The sequence below is a fragment of the Mauremys mutica genome, chromosome 8 (genome assembly GCF_020497125.1).
Source record: "Mauremys mutica isolate MM-2020 ecotype Southern chromosome 8, ASM2049712v1, whole genome shotgun sequence".
Lineage (NCBI taxonomy): Eukaryota > Metazoa > Chordata > Testudines > Geoemydidae > Mauremys > Mauremys mutica.
This window is the reverse complement of record NC_059079.1, coordinates 82,085,028-82,107,374: the sequence shown is the minus strand read 5'-3', so window position 1 is coordinate 82,107,374 and position 22,347 is coordinate 82,085,028. Positions and strand designations below refer to the sequence as shown.

At 41.3% G+C, this 22,347-nt stretch overlaps 1 protein-coding gene across 1 annotated transcript in view; it reads right to left on the bottom strand.

Annotated features, from left to right (window-relative positions):
- Positions 1-20,739, bottom strand: part of PANK3 (pantothenate kinase 3) — a 29,046-nt gene extending 8,307 nt beyond the window's left edge. The window contains exons 1-6 of the mRNA XM_045027630.1: positions 19,704-20,739; positions 8,299-8,651; positions 7,264-7,517; positions 6,349-6,525; positions 3,218-3,341; positions 1,187-1,312 (exon numbers count right to left, since the gene is read on the bottom strand). Of these exons, the coding sequence (XP_044883565.1) occupies positions 1,187-1,312; positions 3,218-3,341; positions 6,349-6,525; positions 7,264-7,517; positions 8,299-8,651; positions 19,704-19,731 (1,062 nt within the window). The 5' untranslated portion in view covers positions 19,732-20,739. The remainder of the gene's footprint in view (positions 1-1,186; positions 1,313-3,217; positions 3,342-6,348; positions 6,526-7,263; positions 7,518-8,298; positions 8,652-19,703) is intronic.
- Positions 20,740-22,347: the final 1,608 nt, after the last annotated feature.

Here is a 22,347-nt window from a genome sequence, read left to right as displayed (position 1 = left end):
GGCTTCAGGCTTCAGAAAGGTACTAGTAGCTAATATTCCACCCATAGACAAGGAAAGAATATCCACATTCATTCTGTTGGACCTCTCTGCAGCAGCTGGTGACAAACAAATATCCCTGTATTGTCCCCAAGAACGTACAGGATGAAAGGAAACCCCCAAAGTCCTGGGACCCAGACTGAACCCAGAGAACTGATATAGGCAACTATTTCTTCCTGATGCTTACCTATAGAGTCCCAAAATACCAGATCCTAATCCCCACATGAAATAGATATATGAGACAATCTGAGTTAAGTGCCTGTGATATGTAGATTACACCCAGCTCTACATCTTCCAGAATTTTCAATACCTCACTGAAACAACATCCGCATTAAAAATAGTTTGTTAAAGCTGAACCTTGTAAAAACTGAGATGATGCAGGTTAAAACAGGGAAGCACTGTAAGGGAATAAGGTTAAATTGCATCTTCAACTCCTGAGAAAATCTGCCCTCAAATTAAGACTGCCCATAACCATTTGAATCCGTCTAAATGCTAGTAGCTCCTGTGGCAAAATGCCTATTTAATTTAACTGACCAGAAGACTGTCTCATTTGAATAAGAGACAGACCTGGCTACTTTGATTTATGTATTAATTCCTAGATAAGTTTCAATAATTGAAACTGTGTGGCTGAAGCCAGATACCCTGAAATGCTTCACCTCGTAGAAAGCAAAGCAAAACACATTGATGCCTTCCTCTGTGTTGGTATCCCATTCAAAGTCCCCAGATGGGAGTGGCACTCGCTACTGCTCCCCCTCCATAACTGTGATATGCCGTAATAGCTGTTCCATCAGAACAATGCAATGGTCCACCCACAGGATGTGGCTTATTAATACAGAAGATAGAAGCAGACTCCAGAATTCATTGATGCAAGAAAATTACCACAAAATAAACTTTTTCACAAGTAAAGTCAAAATCCATTCCTTGGACTTATCTTGCCTTCTATTTCTTTATTTATACTCTCAACCACCTACACAAAACCAGCTATTTCTCTATAGGCTAGGAAGAATAAGACAAAAGTGATACTATTGTGAGTGTTTTATAAATATTTGCAAGGTGACTGGATACTACAGTTATGCGGTCATTTAAAATAGGTATTAGGGATTAAGGATAAGGCACAACACATATGTACATGTAAGTGTCCTTCGCTTACCTCATGTTCTAGGAACAAGGCCTTCAGCTGGCCTTTTGACCAGTAATCCAGTGCATATGCAAGAAGCTTCATTGACAAAGTGTTCACACGCAAAAAGTTACCAACAAAGACAACTCTGTTTATTTTCTAAAAAAGGAAAGAAGACAGTACGAGTGTTATGACAAGTTTCCTCACTGTCCAGTGTGGCTTTAAAAAGCTAGGACGAGAAGAAAACAGGTCGTCACAAAAAGGTTTAAATATTGAATGCTTCAGAGTAGAGGGGAAGAGTACAGACCCTTAAAACAAAAGATCAAGACTCTTACAAAAAACTATTGTAATGTAATTTGAAAAATACCAAAGTATTTTAAACCACGGATATAGCCTAACTAAAAGTCCAACTAAATCAAACGTACTTATTCTTGGTAGAGCAAGACTTAATGCCTTCATAGCCCTGTACAATGCTGCTTGATCCATATGCAACAAGGCAGCACTGTAAAGAAGCCGAAGACAATGAGACATTCCAGATGTTCATTTCTTCAGCTGTTAATGAATGCATGGTATAAGTCAATTAGAAGTGAGACTCCAGAGTTCACATTTAATATGTACTTTTAATTTAGTGTAGTTTAAGAATTTTTTTAAAATTTTCATTGAATTTTCCAGTTATGGGGACATTGAAGTTGAAAATAAAGCTGACACTCACTGATGGCAAGATTAAAATCCAATAACTGAAGGAGTCTGAGAATTAAGTATATAAAAAACAGAAGTATGCTTTATTAAAGTTCTAACAAATAACTGATGTGAATATTCACATCCAAATTGTTCCAGAAACTTGTACAGTAGTGCCAGCCACTATCTATACTCAAAGGACTGACACTTGTCAAGATAAAGGTGCAGGAGGGGTAGACAAGTTCATAATTTAAAGGTACAGAAATGCAGTTAAAGCACCCAAATAACCTGGGTGTTAATACTGGACAGAGGTAGGAAAAATCTAAATACAATTAAGGTTGATTTTGATGCCTCAGCTATTTATTCCCTTACCTTAAGGTACAATAATTTGACATTCCTAGGTTCACTATGCTTAGTTGTAGGATAATGACAATATTTCTGTAATGTACTTTAGCAATAAGTTACTGGTATGTACTCTCAACCTTATACCCTTCATACAGATTATACTAGGGCTTAGGAGGAAGGGGCGCGGGGGGACTTACTACCAGGGGCAGATATGAAAGAAGAGAGAAAGGGATCGCCAACCGTGATGTCAAACAGCATCCAAATGCAAAACCCATCTTGCCCACCTCCTATTGTGGAAAGCAAAGGTCCTTGGATTTTTAACAGTGCTGTCCTGGAAGACTCCAAGCAGAGTCCATATTTCACACAGGCTTCTGGCTACTAGGTAACTATTAAGGAATTTCCACTCTAGCTCAGTTGTTGGAGCTGGAAAAAGCTCTCTCCTCATCCAGAGCTTGCTGGTGAGGGGACATGGGTTTCCACTACCCTATACCTCAGCTGCCACATTTGGTCCTTTTATTACTAGTTTCAGTGTCTTCCTGTGTTGATCAAAGCTTCTTGGCTGTCCACTGCTGTATGGAGCTTTAAGTACCCATAATGAAAATGAACCTCAAGTTTATCCTGATGCTATCTGGCAAAGTTCTGAGAAGCAGGAGCCTCAGGAAGAGAACACCAATTTCACATAAATTAACATTTCAAATTTTAATTTGGAAATAATTAGAAGCATAACTTAAAAAAATTAGCTTAAATTCAGCAAAAAACAAAGCCTTTTCACCACCACTGTTAATCAGAAAAAAACATTTTATTTGCCACTACAAAGTACATTCTCAAGCCTTATGAACCTTCCCAAAAGGTACTAAAAGTATTCTGACCTGATGCCAAGTTAACAGAACCAAACGGCCTCAGCTAGGAATTTGATAAAGGACTTGAAATGAAAAGTGTTTTATACTACTAGTCCTCTGAATGACTGAAAGCCACTACACTACACATATGCAATGTTTTGATTTCCCTCCCCCAGCTCACCTTCCGACTAAAGACATTTACCTCATTTACCGCACACATCCGTGCTATAGACCCAATATTATTGGTGATCGTGACCAGTGTAGCTCTAGCCAGGTCTTCTTTACTAACAGATTCTCTCTTCTCTTTGTAGATCATATTCCCAAAACTGGAGAGAGAAAAAACAATACAAAGTGATACATTTGTGTTTACAACAAGTTTAGAGTACAGTTTCCATGCTGTAGTGGAAATTACATCTCCTGTTTATCCTCAGTCTTAACTGACCCCCTTTTCAAATTATCATTGAACAGAGCAATTTGACCACTGAGATTGTGGATGGTTAGGTATGTATCTGCATCCATTCCTTAAAAAGAAATATACTTCCTCCAAACATTTTAAGACAATGAGTCCCTATGAGTTAAATCTTTCTGATTACCCTACAGAATTCCATGAAGGAACACCTTAAATCACAGCTGAACAAGATTAGTCCACAGCACTAGCCAGAACAAGTAAAGGTAATTCTGAGCCCTGACTGATGTATTCTGCAGCTTCTGAAAAGTCAGCCTCACTTCTTCACTAAACAAAACTATTTTGCTCCATTCCTGCCTTTAGGTGCCACTGAAAAAAGATAACCAAACACAAAAATTTCAAGTATAATAAAATAGCCCTGGGGATTTAAAGTGACTACATAATCATAAGAATCATACAAATTTACTGGTGCTGCCACAATTCTAATTTTCCTGGGGCTTAGGAATTCTGCCCTGCCGCTGGCCCTACATAAAGCAAGCAACTTCAGCTCATATACCTAGTCAGTGTTTTGCCTGTGGTCTCTTTCTGGCAGAAGACACAAGAACCGTCACCCTGTTCATATGGAGTGGCTGAAGCAAAACTGGGGGAACATGGAATTAACAGCACTGTTTCCCATCCCAAGCCCCTCTGAAATTAAAGACACTAGTAGTTTCAGAAAGAGGGAAAAAGTGGGTAGAGGAGGTATACAATAGACTCCAACTGAGGGCAAATAAGAAAAATCAGAAGCAAGATCTCTCTGGGGAGGGGCAGAACCTATTTAAAGAAAAAGAAATGCATACAATCATAGAAACAGTCCTTCAATTTTTTACTTCTAGCAGGACTGATAAACCCATTATTTGTTCAGACTAAATCCTTGCTTCAAGTTTATTTTATTCTCATTCTCCAGTTTCATCATTCCTCATTCCTGCTTCCAAGAACATGGATGCTGCTCCATTAGCCTCCAACTAATGAGCAAGCTGAACAGTGAGCAGAGTAAAATATTAACCTTCCACCATTGGAGGACTGCCCAATTCTCAAATTTGCTCATGGCATAATTACCCACCATCCTGAGACAGACCTAAGACTACTTTGCAATTATGAAATCTTGTGGTAGGCTAGCAACTGTGTTTGACAGAAGCTAAGGAAATAATTGCAATATGAATGACTGAATAATAAAGTAGATGATCTGAAGGTTTAACAGAGGGAAGGTCTCAAGGTAGAATAAAAATCAAAAATAAACCATGAGGACGTCTTTTCATTCCAGTATTCAAGTGGAGGAACTCAGCTCTTAGAGCTGACAAAGTTGTAATTAATTTGTAGGAACCTAGAACTTTTAAAGTTGAAGACATGCCTCCATGGGTTTGCACTTATTAGTGACAAGCAGACTATATGCAGGCAGCTGGAATCCTGATCTTCAATAGTTTTGGCTATTCTTGAACTATGACAGCTTGTACTAGATTTGGTGGGTAAATTAAACCAATGACTACAATAAGATTAAAAATATTTTCCAAATTGAAGAGCTTTTCAATGTCCATTAGACAGCAAGTATAAAAATATAAGCATACTCAAAACTACACGAATTCATCTAGCACCTGTTGAATGCTTTGCCTGGGTGCCTGACTGGTTAACCTAAAAAGGTATCAAAGTGAGGAAATAAAGCCCAGACAGGAAGAGCTGTTGTAAAATGGAGAAGTTGTCAGATTAAACAATGCTCTCAAAGATCCCAAACAGCCACTAAAAAGGTTTGACAAACAAACATTTTCATTAATTTTTATTTCCTCTTTCTACGCCTGACTACCCATTTACCTGTGCATAGTCTATGCAAGAGCTTGTTTGTTTCTTTTAAATCTACACTTGCTGTTTTTTAGTTTTTCAGGAATAAATTACACAGAATGGGACTGCCTTGGCATTCTTTCTACCTAGTAATCAACTACTACTATCTGATTTCAAAATGTTCAGAAAGGTTAGCTGTATATATTTTTAAACACAAAAGTAATTTAATTGAAATAGTAAGACTGCAAAAACTGTTCTGCTAATAGATACTGAACACAGGTCTCTCAAAATCTTAACACCTCAGTCTTAATAGACAAGAAAAGGTGATATTTCCTCATTAACAGTTCATTATAGTTACGACTACATTTTAGTCAGATATTTTTACTAAAAGTCATGGACAGGCCACGGGCAGCGGACAAAAATTCACAGGCCCGTGACCTGTCCATGACTTGTACTATATACACCCCTAACTAAAACTTGGGCCAGGAGGCCATGGGTGCTCTTGGGGGTGGGGGGAGGGAGGGTTACCTGGGAGCCCGCTGATGTGGGGGGTGGTGCACAGGGGGAAACAAGCAGCAGCGCATGTTGCTGGTGGCAGGAGGGATGGCAGGCTCCCTACCAGGCTCCATGCTGCTCCCCAGAAGTGGCTGGTATGTCCCTGCAGCTCCTAGGGGGAGGGAAGGCCTGGGGGCCTCCACAGGCTGCCCCCGCCACAAGCTCCAGCTCTGCAGCTCCCATTGACTGGCAACCACAGCCAATGGGAGCTATGCAGGGGCGGTGCCTCCAGGCAGGGGCGGTGCCTCCAGGCAGGGGCGGTGCCTCCAGGCAGGGGCGGTGCCGAAAGCCCTCTGTCCCTCTCCCTAGTAGCTGTAGGGACATGCCTGCCACTTCTGGAGAGGACCCCCTCACACCCCGAGGTAAGCGCTGCCCCTCACCCCAACTCCCAGCCCCTTCCTACACCCAAACTGCACCAGCAGCGGTTGGTGTGACTGCCCCAGGGGCTGCCTGATCTGCTTGAGCCAGCCTCACCGGCCACTGCAGAAGTCACGGAATCTGTGACTTCCATGAGAGATACAAAGCCTTAATTTAATTAAATAAGTGAGTCTCTTGCTTACCTAGAGGCTACTGCCCATCCTGGCAAGGCAAAACGTTCATAGTCCCCTCCATAAATGTCCCGGACAAGCTTATCAGCATGTGTACTGTCCCCTTTGGATGCCATTTCAAGAGCTTCTTCAAAACTTTCACAACCAGTCAATAAACTGCATAAACCGAGAAATGTCCCTCCACCTAAACTAATAAAAGAGGAAAAGAATGACTTTTAAACAGCATTCTCACATTGTGCAACTAAATGCATTCCTTCAATTAAAATACTGTTTTGTCTTCCTTCTTGCTCACAGCTTGGTATAGCTTAGCAAAGTCGTCAGTTGTGAATCATGGCAACAATGTTTACACAGGTGTCAGCTAATGTGCACAAATATAATAAGATTTTGAGCTGCAAAGTTAAGTAAACTGTTTAAAAATAAATGTGTTTTTGCTGTTTCATGGTGCACCTAAGTTAAGGTACCAAAATTCATACTTGCAATAGATAAGTGAAATAGGTGTATCAAAGTGCCAGTGGGAGGGAAAACTCAGATGAGGATGCCCAGAAGCACCCACATCTGATCATTGGCTTCAGGTCCTTGTTCCTCTTTCTGCATCATTTCAGTGAATGCTTTCTCATTTTTCTTCAGTACAGCAGAAGAAACATAAGCGTGTTGGAACAACGCTGTGCAATCAACAAAAAAAGTTACAAACCTAAAACCACACACTACTGATATTAGTCTCCTATTGCAGGCCACACAGCAGAAAAAAACTACACCCCCTTCTTAGAGCCATGGCGATAGCTTACTTAATGCTGCTGGTAATTAAACAGGACATGAAATCAGTTTATCAAATGGAAAAGACATGCAAAGAAGTTATTTGAAAGCTTAAGAAAATATTAGGGTCATTATTCCATACAAAAATCATAACTTAAGATTTCATGTCACTACCTTGTTCCAGTCACTCTCTTATAGCTGTCTTTTGAATGGACTGCTAAAATACTGACTCCTGAACCAATGTTTACAACCAATAATGGGTACGGGTCATCCAGGTTAAAAGGCATCTTTTGGCATCTTTCAGGTTCTGAGGCATTTTCAAAGTAATAGCACTCTGCCTGGCCATTGAAACTGACAGAGTCTATATACAACAGGCCTTTGACAAGACAGTCAAGCTCATCCAGTTTGTGCAACTGAAGGTTTCCAATCTGTGAAAAAGGAAAGGACAAAATTAACAGTTCATGAACTAACTATGCTGGACATTTAAGTAAGCCCATCCGCACTCTACTAAAGATGGATGATGTTAAGCTTTCCACGAACTTATGCTTTAAGCCATTGTTCAAAAATTACCTTTTTTTGCTCATTTCAGACCAACAGCAGTTAACAAACACCCAAAAATACCCAAGTATTTTATTAGTCAAAAATCACGTTTGCAAACCTGTGTACCTTAAAAGGCAAAACACTCATTTGTAAGATACCAAAAAAAGAAAAAAGTTCCTGACTACTTAAAAACTTAAACAATGCCCTATTTAACTTAACCATTACTTCAAGGATTGTAAGAAATCTAACCTGCAGTCTACCTGGCTTCCGTCAATATTTAATCTTAAAATGTTTCCTAACACAGAAACACTAATAATAGAAGGACATTTTTTATATATATAAAGTTTTAGTACCTATATGTCTCAACTCATTAATGTAATCTTTTAATTAAGATTTTTCAACCAGATCCATCTTATGAATGCCAAATCTCATCTTCCTTTTTAAAAAAAATATAATCTGATTATTAATACCAATAGAACAAGCTAGAAAGAATATTTCTGAGGTTACAGCATTTAACAAGTAGTTACTTAGCCTTTGCATGTCAAAGGTATGAAAAGATTGTCCCAGAAAGACACTGCCTATCTTCTACTGATAAAATAGCTGTGACCAATTATTTTTGTTTGTTTTTTTAAACAAAGACCACAGTCCTAGGGAAGGTAGGCTACCTACTGTGCGAAAATCTTCTTCAAACTTATAAGCGCCACCTCCAGTGGCACAAAGCACCGTGTGTAGTGTTGAAAAGTTTTTATTTCTTCCCATTTGGATAAAAGTAGGCAAGTCATGAGTTGGGAATCGAATAAAGTGCAAGTTTCCCCTTCGGCCAAAAAGCGTCAAGTCTTTCAGTTCAAGGTGGACATCTCGAATGCCAGTGGATCCATAGGCTATATTGGAAGTCAAATATTTGCGGATGCTCTTCAAGCTTTCAACTTCCTCCTGCTCCTCTTCTGCAGTGATATCAATAGGTTCAAAATATGCAAGTTTCACCAGTGTTCCCCCAATGTCCATGCCAAACCATGGAAAAGCTGTGGAGATGGAAAAAGTATTCCATTAACACTGTTAGAAAGCCAAACTGACACATCACTTAAATTGAGATTACAAAGACTGAATACTCTTTCAATTAGGAAAATTAATTTTTTGTTTTCTTCAATGCTAGGGAAGAATTTAAAGTTTGGAACCAGACAAGAAAAAAAGTGAAGTTATTAGCCACTCTTTTGAAGTTATCTTTGTAAAATGTACTCCACTGGACCTGGTTAAAACCAAATACAAAGTAACTTATTCCTCTCCCCCTGACTTCATGTGGTCTCCCAAGCTAATTCAAATCCACTAACACGATGCTCGAATAGATGTACTGTAAAGTATTCTACTCCCCACAGCCTTTTAAAGAGGAAGTTTACCTAAAATTTTCCAAGACCCATTTTCTCCTGACCATATAATACATTTAATAATTCTTTTGAGAAATAGGCACTTTTCCACTGATTTCTGAAGAAAGTACAATAGAACCAAGAGAGCTAATTCCTGGAGATGAAAAAGGAATTGTTGTCTAGCTCTCAGAAATTGCAGCATACTAGTGCCAAGTATGTGTATTAAAAAAATATGCAAGATATTGAATGTTACTGAGTTTGGGTTCCAGCGAGTGTTTCTATACCTTCTTCTCAAAAAAGGGAATTTCTTGTATGAAAACAGAAGTCATCTTTAAGAAACACTTCCAATGCTACTGAAATACTGGTGTTTTGTCTCAATCACATTTCCTTCACTGCAGATGTTTGAAGTGACAGTGTGCAAAAAGATGATTTTCACTGTAGAAGCCTAAGCTATATAATAGGGCAAGATCACAATTGGTATATCCAGGCATCTAGTAAAATCAGTTTACAGAACTGTGTTGGAGAGGATTGTGAGTAGTTTCATCTAGTATATTCCCATTTATTGTGGCACAACTGATGTTATCCCTAAATAATCTCCAATAAATAGATTTCAAATCTAGCCCAAAGTAAGTCTGAAAATGACACTTCCACCAGCTCTTAAAATAGCTTGTTGCACTGTTACTATATTTGAAATTCACAGCCTAATATTTCCTATTCTAAGAGTGTTCTCCCTATCTCTGACATGTATATGTCTTTCACAAAAAGTGTGGACTAAAGAGATTCTCCATGTCTCCTGCATTGCTGCAAACTATTTTAACACAGTACCATATCTTTGGGTTGATATTGCATCATTTAAAAAGGTGTGAGGAAAGGAAGAAATTGTGATTAAAACTGAACATACTTTGATGTAAAAATAAAATAAATAAAAATCTTTAAATAGGAAGAAATTGGCTCACATGTCCTTTGCTTTAAAACCCAGCAGAACCCCAGCAAAAGGTGATAATCATCATTCCATATTAGCTATAGATAAACCTGTTGACTACTGTGACTGGGGCCAGGCTATTAAACTCAGAACACAAAGTCTTTCTATCTTCATACCTAAACAGAGTGAATGTGTGGGGGTGTAGAGAAGGACAGAAGAGAAGTCAGTTTTCTTCAATGATTTAACTTCAATGACACAGATCTCAACAAATATCATAAAATAATTTTCTGGTTTTAGAAACATCTGACTTCCCAGCTGGACCTTCTGAATACCAAACTTGGAATCTCACATTTATTTCTCCAAGTGCATGCTGAATGGGACAATTAGCCTCTTATTTTTCCAAAGCTACTCAGAACAAGCCCTTGTTCTTAAACTCAATTGAGATCCAGTTTATACTGAACACTGGTGCAGGATTCAGGGGAAAAAAAAAAAGAATATGTCCAACATGTCCAAAATTTAATTCCAAATTGTATCAGATAATTAGTGGAGGTGGTACGGAGATAACTGAATAGATACTACAGATACTCCCCGACTCATGCAAGCGTTCCGTTCCGGAACGTCTTGCATAAGTCGAATTTTGTGTAAGTCAGGAACATATACCAGACAATTACGCAAAAAAAAGCAGCTTACAGAACTTTTTCCGTAAGTGCGGATTTGCGTTAAGTCGGGTTTGCATAACCCAGGGAGTGTCTGTATAGCAAATTAATCAACGCTTGCCTCAAGCTGTTTATATGTGTAAGATCATTAATGCCATGTTTTAATGGACATCCATGCAAAACTTGGAAAGGAAAAGGAACTTAAGAGCTGCTATAGATCTGGAGAAATGGATTCTCATAGAACACTACCAGATGTTAGAGTATGTACAAGACAGGAAGAGAACCAGCCAAAACACACAAATGATTTTTTTTTAAAATGGTAATTATCTACCTGAGGGCCAATACTTGCACTTGGAAGTAGAAAGTTCTTATAAATGTCTGGGCATTGGGAGAAATGATTCCTCTGGCTCCCTGACCTCCCACACAGATATTCTACAAGTAATTTTCATCTGGGAAGCTGAATTTTTGTTGGACCTTTCTCCAAGAAGCTAGCACCACGTTTTTAAGTCTAGGTAATGTTTCAGTATATTGCAACTAATTTTAGTGCTAGGCTAGCAATGGTTTCTGTAGTATTAATAGCTCTGAATGTTTAAATATCTTATATTATTCTATTTCTTTAACATATCCAATAAAAAAAATTGAACTCAGTTTCATTTTGCTAGTCAGTAACTGTCTACACCTAGCAGTTCACTTATCAGGTACCATGTTCTTTGGCATCTCAAAGAAAAAATAAGTGAGCAGGTAACTGCCTATAAAACCGCAGACTCATGAGTCCATAACTTTCTCCCCCCAAAATGGATCAGAAGCGTGGTAAGGAACACTACTGGCACACTGAGAGCCCAACAATCTGAATACAGTATAGCGAAGACAGCAGCCAAGCGTAATAACGGATGCAGGAACACAGGAATTCTAATCTGCAGAATAAATATACAGGGTTTAATACATGAACACACCTCTCTGCCCAACAAGCCACTCAGATCAATTACATAAAATAAAAAAATCTTCATGCGTATCTAGTTAACATATAGATGCATGCTTGATTTGCAGCTCTACTCCAGATTTTAAAAGGTTTCTCATTTTATTAGCCAGTAGCACTTCACTCAAGTGAAGACTAGAAAGGGGAAATTTTATTTACCTAATAAACCAGAAAGGGTCCTTGGGAGTTGTTTTAATCCATTCAGTTAATATGTAATTGGAACTTTAAACAAAATACAAAGGATCCTTTCTGCTCTATGGAGATATTATGTAATTAAAACATGTTCTTTTGCTTGTTTGTCACCCAATAATTGCGAAAGAATCCCCGGCATCTGCACAGTAGATACTTCTGATTTCAGCTGTTAATGTTTAAAGTTTGTGGAGAGAGGCCCGGGACTAATTTATGAATTTAGACACCTACCAGTCTTTGGAACTTTAATCTGATTTACAGGAACAAGTGTATGCTTCTTGGATACCCAATAAAAAAACAGGCACAAAGCAAAAAAAAGAAAAAAAAAACAATTGAGGGAAACAGAGAAAGCCAGCTTAAGATGAAAAGCTTCCCATTTTTCAACTTGAAACATATTTTTATGCCAGTGTTATCCAATACAGCTTTCTTTTGGGGGTATCTACTCGCTATTGGAAGGAGGGTATTTTCGACACCAAATTACAGAATTTAGAGAAGGATCAGATTTTTTCCTTCTACCTCATGTCAGAAGATGATAGAACCCTAGAACATAGTTAAGTCAGTTCTGGTCAATAGGTTTTAAAAGATTATTTTTTTAAAATTTCTTTTATTTGTGAAAAGGTTGCAACCTTAACATAGGGAGGTTTTTGGGGGTTGTTTTACTGCATTTAACATGCAAAATGCCACTAGTTCACTATTTATATTAGAACTATGAAACATAGGTAAGAACCTTTTTCAGAGAGGTTTCTTGGTTATATAAACCATAATAATTTAGTTTATATGAAATTTGCTCCCAGGAAAAACAGCAGCATTTTGCTCTCTTACTAAGTGGGTTATATGCAGGGCACTGTAGGAGCCAGCTGTGCACCTTGACAGTGACAAAATAGGAAAATGTATCCAAGTTTATCAATCCTACAATAGGTCTCTAGAGCTGTAAGCAGGCTAGAGCTAGAACCAGACTGTTAAAAAACAAACAAAAAAACACCAAAACAAACCCTACTCCTGAAGAGCCAACTAGTTGAGAATTTCCATACTGCTGGAGTCTTTGTAATCTTTTCACACTCTTGAACCCCTCACTCAGTAGAAGCTGCCTAAAATGGGCTCATTATGTGTATCTTTATTATGTGAAAGAAAATACAGGTAAGCACATATACATTTCCCCTTCATAGAATCTCGCTGTGGGTGCTGATCAATCAGCAAGATTAACATACAGATGGCAATAAGAGAAGTTCTGGTTCTAACACTATTTAGATACAGTTTGCTCAAGCTCCAGGCACTACTTCCTGCTTGCATCACCACCTTTGGACCACTTATGACACCGCTGAGGATTTCACATCTAGTTTGTATATTTCCTTATACAAGGTCTATGACCTCTCTATATAAGATGTTGATGCATCTCTGAAATGGGGCATGCTCCGAAATGGAGATTTTCTTTTCACCTTATGTTCTACCTGATTCATCAAGGGAGTTAATTTTGAGGCCTTCTTGCTTTTGAGCGTGGTATGATACAGCATGTACAGTGCTTTGGACTTGGGATGTACAAGGGCATTCTATGAGTGTCATTTTCACATTCAGCATGGGCCATGACCGTTTTTTTGGATGAGAGGGCTAGGGATAGACTGATGGTAGTATGATCGCAAGACCAAGGAAAAACTGAGTTGACTGACAACACCACCTCAACACTATGCTGGAAGTGTAATGGTTGTAGAACTATGCCTGGCTGGGGAGAGCTCCCAACCTCTCTATAATCTATATCGGGGGGGGTAAGCTCAGAGGTTTGAGCATTGGCCTGCTAAACCCAGGGTTGTGAGTTCAATCCTTGAGGGGGCCACTTAGGGATCTGGGGCAAAAATTGGTCCTGCTAGTGAAGGCAGGGGGCTGGACTAGATGACCTTTCAAGGTCCCTTCCAGTTCTAGGAGATTGGTATATCTCCAATTATTACCTATTACGTAACCCTAAGATCTAGTCAGGGGAAGGAGAGCATTCTTGCCTTTTCCTTTTTTGATTTCTCTATTCTTCCCCTGAGCCATTTGGAAACGAGATACAGATTTCAGCTGTTGTCCTCACAGAATATACCTTGTACTTGTCCTTCCAAGGTGTCTCCCCCAATTACAAGGGTCCAATACACTTGGAAGCAGTTGACAGAAAAAAAAAAAAGAGGAAGCAAGCTGTTCTTAGCCCATGAGATTAGGTCTTGAAGACTGACTGCACAGGGCTGCTACAAAACAATGCCTTCTACTCCTGTAATATTCTTGGGTGTTGGACTTCATTAGAACATTAGAAAACCAGGCAATGCTCAGTTAAGGTCTCTCCCACAAAGAAAGGTGAGCGTTAGAAGAAAGGAAACTTGCAAATATCAGGAAATGATAGTTAAGGTACTGCCTCAGACATATACAGCACCACCATTTTAAACATGAAAATGCAAAATTTCATGCAACAACATGAAAATCTCAATTTCAATTAGCCAACAATGCAAGAGCACTTTACAAAACACCTGTACAATATCACATACTCTAATCATTTAACTCATCTCTAAAATATGACTTCTAGCACAGATCTTGTTAGGTAAATAGGTTTTGTTTGTAATCAAAACTAACCCAAATCTTATTCCTAACCAGACTGCACTAAAGCAAATGCATAAGCATATACTTCAGTTTAATCAGCTAGTAGTTTTTCACCCATTTTTAAACTCCTGATAATTTACAGGTTAAGTTTTAGGCAAATATCAATAGTACAATTTGTATATATAATCTAACTGTTTTGGAAAAAAGATGAATTGGACGAAATACTCTTGAGAAAGTAGTTAGTTCAAATCTGTGTGTTTCCAACTCTTCTGAGTCACATGGTAGAAACAGTAAAAGCATACATACTGAACTTTGAACTTGTTTCTCTCCCAACAGAACGTAAACAAGTGTCCACATGTACATGAAAACTACATGACACAGAATTTGAGTTCTAAATCAAGTTGCATCATCAGTATGGTTTAGTAGCAACATTTATATCTAATATAAATCTTATACACACTACATTAGTGAAAGAATTAACTTGCTTGAAGTTCTTTAACACTGAAAATTTTATCACTTACAATATATGAAAATGTGTATTATTTCAGCAGCTCTAACAAACTAATTTTTTGCTGTAGGTGTCCCCAAACTTGCCACATTTGGCTTGTAAACAACCCTCCTCACAAATAAGAACTTTGACTAGTAGGTGTGTCCGATGCTATCCCCTCCAGCTGAGTGGGTTTTTTTTGTTTTTGTTTTTAAAAAGTCAAGTTTCTTTATTAAGGGGGGTGGGGGAACAGACCTGCCCCCTTGATACCCCCCTTCACCCTCACCCCACAATTCCCTCTTCTTCCCCGCTGGCAATGAGCGAAATCACCCCCCGCCAGCGAGTGTTGGAAGGTAGTAATCTTACCGTTCAGAATTTAAATCGAGCACCTACAAAAGGCAGTTCAGTGTCAGGAAAAATATTAACCTGAAACTTGTCTATAGTAATCAAAGTTAAGCCTGTAAAAAAGAAAATGGATGACAAAATGTCACACACCATGTTATCTTCTACAAAAATCTATTTCTTCAGTCCTTCCAAGAACTGTATCTTTCTAGCTCTTAAATTACTTCTCTGGTTTTGTGATTAAACAGAATGTACAAATGCCTGTTACAAAGAAATACTTTCTTCTTACGTAAAAAAAAAAGAAGCCCTTTCCCATTCATTACAAGCTTCTCAGTCAAATGAGAATCAGTTGTGACTAAGAATGTCATGACATAGTTGTCTTAGTAAGATCAGGCATAGGAAAATCTTTCAACCAATAATTTACAGAAGTTACTTGTGTTGCATTTGCCCACAAACACCTTCACAAGCCCTCTCATACTGCCCCATAGGAATTAGGAAAAACTGTCAAAATCTGTAAAGCAAGTACCATCCTTTCTGTCAAATGCCTCCAAAAGTTACCTCTGCTGTGGTAAAGAAAAGTTGCCATCTAGCAATAGCTAGGCAGATGCCAAGTTATGACTACTGTTATTCTTTAGTCTTATTATATTTCTTCTGCAACAATTTCCGCAAAGAAATCCCCTCTTCCATGATGGCTGCCATCTCCCAATGCTTTCAAAGTGGGGTTAAAAGTAACTTTAACTAAGATATATATTTTCAAAATGGTCAATGCATTCCACTAGAAAATGTGAGTGTGAAGCCTAGTTGCCCTCAGAGAAAATAATGCTATCAGAAGCCACCATCTTCTCTGAGAGAACTAAGCTTCACTTTCACTGTCTCTACCATCAGTGGAGATACACTAGTACTAACAATAGAGAGAATTTGTTGTTTTTTTTAAAGCAAAAAAAACACAAGTGGGGGCATTTCTTAGAATTCATAACATCATTGTTAAAGCTGCAGAGGACTAACTGGGGTGCCAGTATTTTATTATAATCCCGTTTACACTAGGAAATTTACCCATTGCAACCATGCTTTCTTTAATTGTGTTGAATATGGTTGCATATTGTCTACACTTGTTCTTAATGCTTTTTAAGCTATTTCGCTTCCAGTCACTACTGATATCTGTTAGCAACTGGCACATTTCCTTTTGTAAGCAAGACTTAGGCTTTCCCGCACCCGCATGTGCTATTTGCTCAGGGCTTGGCTACACTTACAAATTTGCAGCGCTGCAGCAGGGTGTGAAAACACACCCTCTCCAGCGCTGCAAATTGCGGCGCTGCAAAGCGCCAGTGTAGTCAAAGCCCCAGCGCTGCGCTCCCAGCGCTATCCGTTATTCCCCACAGGGAGGTGGAGTACGGACAGCGCTGGGAGAGATTTGACTACACTTAGCGCTTTGACTACACTCAGCGCTTAGCTTGACTACACTTAGCGCTGGCGCTTTGGCTACACTTAGCGCTTCAAAGCGCTGCCGCGGCAGCGCTTTGAAGTGTAAGTGTAGCCAAAGCCTCAGTAAAACACAGTTATGTACTGACATATCCCCCAATATTTACTGAACACTGATACTTACTGTCTAGTTATAAATTTGGATAAATCTGATACTGTTGGTCCAATTCTCAAGCCCTTATTCATGTACCTACTCCTTACACCTAATAAAAGCAGCAAAGAATCCTGTGGCACCTTATAGACTAACAGACGTTTTGGAGCATGAGCTTTTGTGGGTTGCATGTAGTGGAAATTTCCAGGGACAGGTATATATAAGCAAGCTAGAGATAACGAGGTTAGTTCAATCAGGGAGGATGAGGCCCTCTTCTAGCAGTTGAGGTGTGAAAACCAAGGGAGGAGAAACTGGTTTTGTAGTTGGCAAGCCATTCACAGTCTTTGTTTAATCCTGAGCTGATGGTGTCAAATTTGCAGATGAACTGAAGCTCAGCAGTTTCTCTTTGAAGTCTGGTCCTGAAGTTTTTTTGCTGCAGGATGACCACCTTAAGATCTGCTATTGTGTGGCCAGGGAGGTTGAAGTGTTCTCCTACAGGTTTTTGTATACTGCCATTCCTAATATCTGATTTGTGTCCATTTAACCTTTTCTGTAGAGACAGTCCAGTTTGGCCGATGTACATAGCAGAGGGGCATTGCTGGCATATATTACATTGGTGGACGTGCAGGTGAATGAACCGGTGATGGTGTGGCTGATCTGGTTAGGTCCTGTGATGGTGTCGCTGGTGTAGATATGTGGGCATAGTTGGCATCAGGATTAAACAAAGACTGTGAATGGCTTGCCAACTACAAAACCAGTTTCTCCTCCCTTGGTTTTCACACCTCAACTGCTAGAACAGGGCCTCATCCTCCCTGATTGACCTAACCTCGTTATCTCTAGCTTGCTTCTTGCTTGCATATATATACCTGCCCCTGGAGATTTCCACTGCATGCATCCAACGAAGTGGGTATTCACCCATGAAAACTCATGCTCCAAAACGTCTGTTAGTCTATAAGGTGCCACAGGATTCTTTGCTGCTTTTACTGATCCAGACTAACACAGCTACCCCTCTGATACTTGACACCCAATAGTTATTCCATTGACTTTGATTGGGTAACTCATATGAATAAGGGTTGGAAAATGGTTCCAACGTCCACTTTAAAAAACTGAAACTATTGCTGCCTGTTCAGGTATCAGCAACTAAAGTGACACATTGTATATGTACACTTTTTTAGGATTCCCTATATATTTGTATGATCAGGAAAAAAATTAACAGCTTAGAGTATCACTTTTTTTTCCCTTTTGGCCATGAGCGCTAATAAATTCACTAGTTATCTGTCATAAAATGAAGAGTATCTTCAGGCCAAACTTAAAATTCATTGATTAAATATATATGAAGCTTTGAAGTTACAGACCTAAAACTGTTAATTCTCATGTTCAAATAGTTTCAGTTATTAGTGACAAGTCTTAATGGTGTCACTGATGATCCCCTACAGCACTTGTGCAACTCAGAGGTGCTACTAAAATTAACAGTTCATACCAGTTATGTGCAATCAGACTAGCATTGTTTTAAAATATTGATCTACTATAGAGGTGTAGCCCATTACCATAGAGACTGACAGCACCCCCTGAAACTGTTTCAGTTTGGAGACAGCATTAGAAGAAAACGCTCTGTTCAGAAGACATTTTCTAAAAATCAGTATAAATGTATTGTTCACTTGAGAACAATTCTGCAGTGTACTTAGCAACCTTAGTTTCCACTACAATATGGGGTACTTAATCTTTTTCTAGTGCATAAAATAAGTGTTAACATAACAAAAATATTTTTCTTAACTTAAATCAATTTTATGTTTATAATTCTGCTTCTACAGCCTTACTAATATTTCTTCCATGATGTGCATATTTAATGGTGTTTTATCACATGGCTGTTTTAGCAGTAGGGTGCTGACATTTACTATATAATTTTTCAACCATTAAGCTTTTCTAAGGGGAAAAACGAACACCCACACCCACATAAGACGGCAACTTTAAATAAGTAAATGAACGTCACAAACAGGAAAAAGGTCAGGCTGTTTGGGTTTGCAAACTTTAACTGTGATAGTTTTAAGTAGTACATTTCAGCCTGTGATATTCCTTAAATTTGACCAACAGGAAAAAAAAAAAAGGATAATCTCTAGACAGGCACTCAAAATAGGTGGACTCTGCTTCAAGCTCAGAGAGATCTTCTTAGTGATCCTGGGCAATCTCAGCTGATCAACCATCACATGGGAATAATACTACTCACCGACATCGCATAAGTTCATATGCTATGGTGATGAGTGCTACCCAAAAGCCTTAAAGTTCTGTGGGGCAAAGACTATCTTTTCTATATCATGGGTGTCTAGTACCTAGCATAACAGAGGTTTTATCCCCAATTGTGAACTCTAGGTGTTACCACAATATAAACAATAATGAATAGTAATAAGTGTAAGAAATATTAGGACTACACTTGTGAAAAGAGTACTTAAAAAAACAAAAGTCATCTTGTAACACTGATTAATTTTTTAAAATATGGTTCCCCTTCTGTATCCCCCCACCCTACCTTCAAGAAGCTTTATAAGGCACAAGAATATCCAAGTAACTGACTGGCCACTGACATGCAACTGCTTGTTAATAACTCATCAGTGTATCTAAGTTAACAGAATAAAGTCTCATGCCCCTCACCCCCTCAAAACAATGCCTGTCCTTCCTTCCATCTGTAAAAAGTCCCCCCCCAATCAGAAACACTTTATTATGTAACTACATATGTAGCTCCCATCACAGGGGCCTCCCATATATTTAAAAAAAAACACGATTAATTCTAGTTGCTAAAGAAACATGATTTCAGAGCTCAGCTGATTTTCTAGAACAGACAACCAAGAGCTGAAGAGATTCACATAAACCAGAAAACTTCTGTACTTATAAGCAAGATCAATTTGAAGAAAGGGAGCCCGATTTTACACCAGTCTTTCCAACCCACCCACAAATGGAAAATAAATGCCTCTTCCTTCCTAAACCAAAATTTGTGTGTGTAATTACACCCAGGCTTACATGGTTTCTTGGCATCCTTGATCTTCATGTCTTTGCAGTTGTAGTAGCTCTGTGTAGCTTCCTCTCCTGATATCGGTGGGTGCGAGGAGCAGGAGCAGCACCTCTGAATGGGTCTCTTTCTCTCTCTCTCCTGATGGGGCGGGAAGTGTCAGCAGCTTGTCAGGGCTGGGTCTCTTATCTCCTGATCTGGTGCGTCGGGCTCGTGGGTGGTAGAAAGCAGCAGAGTTCAGTCAGTGGGCGTCTCCTCAAGGTCTGGGATAGCAGCAGCACCTGAACTGTTTTTCTAGTTCAGGGGAAGAGGCACAAGCGTGGGGGCGGGAAGAAATGTCTCCTCCCTAGGTTAGGCTGGTAAGGAGTGTCTCTCCAGCCTGGGTGGAGTAGAGAGGCAAGGACCTGGCCCTTGGAGTCCGGGCAGGGCTCCGTTAGGAGGACCCGCCTCCTCTAGGGGATGGTGGCATCAGTTCTAGGGCAGTGCAAGTCCTGCTGGGGTGGACACGGCTTCCCTCTCTGTGGGGCTGCTCCCGTTTGCTGCTGTTGCGGCGGCAGGACCGACGCAGGCTATGGGTGAAGGGGGTATGGAGGAGGAGGAGGGTGCTCCTGCTCGCAGCACCTACAGATCGGGGTGTAGCTGGCTCTAGACGGGAGCGGCGGCAGGCCTGTAGCAGGGGGTAGCGGCGGAGGGGAAGCCGCTCTCTCGAGGCGGGTCCTCTGCCGCGACAGGGCCCTGAGGCGATGGAAGCGGGTCCAGGCAGCTGGGAGGAGAGGGGCGGCCCCACTCGCACTCCACCTTCGTGGCCGGGGCGCCGGGTGCCCCACTGGGCTCCCACCAGCACAAGATGGCGGCCGGCACCGGGAGCCGCGGCCGCTCTAGGGCTCCACACGATGGGGAGGGAGAGAGGGAGGCTCAGCGGCTCCTCAGCTTCTAGTCCGCCCGCCTCGATCGCCGCTGCCGCAGCGCTGCCCTCTCCGCCCCGGCCCCGGGGTCCCGCGCAAGGAACGATGGGAGCCGCAGTCTGTTAGGCGCCTAGGAGCCGTTCTCTACCTACAGCGCCCAGCATGCCCCGCGCCACCCTCCTCTTTCCGCCTTCTGTGCGCGTGGCACGATGGGAGATGCAGGACGTCAGGAGCAAGCCAGCAGGCTTTGCCTACAACTCCCAATAAGCAGCGCGGCCTCGGCGCGCCAGCTCCCCCCCCGCCGCGAGAACAGCACCGCTCACCCCACCCACCGCCGACCAATCACAGACCGCCGCCTCTTCCAGCTCCCCCTCCCCCTCCCGTCGCCTGTTCCTGCCGCGGCCCGCTCATCTTTCTCTCTCGCCTCTCCCCAGGCTTGTGCAAGGGGTCAGGCATTTCCGGGGGAGCCCCTCCCCCGCCACGCCGCTGAGGGGACCGCGAGGCGAACTGGCGCTGGCCCTTTAAGAGGCGCAGCTAGCATCCCAGATGTGCCTGTGCTCGTTGTGCCGGCTCCCTGCCCACACGGGGTGGACTCCCCGCCCCTAGCTGCTGCCCCTGCCCTCGCTGCTCTGGCCTGGGCTACACTGCAGGGGAAGGGCGATATAAGTTGCGTCACCTTGACCTAGCTGTGGAAGTGGCCTCACTTAAAGTTCTGAACTATCCATCCCCCCCCCCTTCACTTAAAGTTGTCTCCCGCCAAATGCCGACGTAGCCTGTCTCCGGTGGTTTAGTAACACCACCTTCCTGAGCCGCCTAGAGTCACACTACTTTATTAGGTCGATGCAACGTCAGTGTGGACATTGCTTATGTTGACTTTACTAGCTGTCAGGACCCATCCTGCAATGCCCCACACTGACAATACAATCCGAAGAAGTGAGCTTTAGCTCACGAAAGCTCATGCTAAAATAAATGTGTTAGTCTTTAAGGTGCCACAAGTACTCCTGTTTTTTTTTTACAATCAGTACAAGCGCTCCTGGTGAGGACGTGCCCCACTGACACAAGGAGCCACGTCTGCACACACACAAGCGATTTAATAACTCTGATGGCCATAGGCTGGTGTAAGTTAGGCCAAGTTTTGCAGTGTAGACATAGCTTCCGCTGGCTCCAAGGCTTGGCTCAGCAGGGGCAGGAAGCAACAATGACAGGCAGGTCCCACTGCTTGGGGAGGTGCCCTGGCAGCAGCTGAGAAGGACCCCAGACCAGACCCTTGCCTTGCCTCAGCCTGCCTCCTCTTCCCTCCCCCCCACGTCGCCCAGTGTGTCAGCCGCTCCCACAGCTGTTCTGCAGCTGAAGCCAGACAATACCTACCTTCTCAAATGAGCTTGCACAGACACATGAGAAAAAGATAAAAACACCTTCTCACCTGCGGCAAACACCACAAAGTCATTGCTCCATGTCTGGCTTCTCAGTCCTCATCCTCATGGGAAAACAGCTCAACACCTCTCAAAAAAATGAGCCTCGCAGCTTAAATTCATCATTGTGCTAAATTGGGAGGGGGGGGCACTTTTTGGCCCGAGGGCCACATCGGTTTTCTGAAACTGTATGGAGGGCCAGGTACGGAAGGCTGTGCCTCCCCAAACAGCCTGGCCCACATCCCCTATCCACCCCTTCCCACTTCCTGACCCCTGATTACCTCCCTCAAAACCCCTGACCCATCCAACCCCCCCTGCTCATTGTCCACTACTGTCAC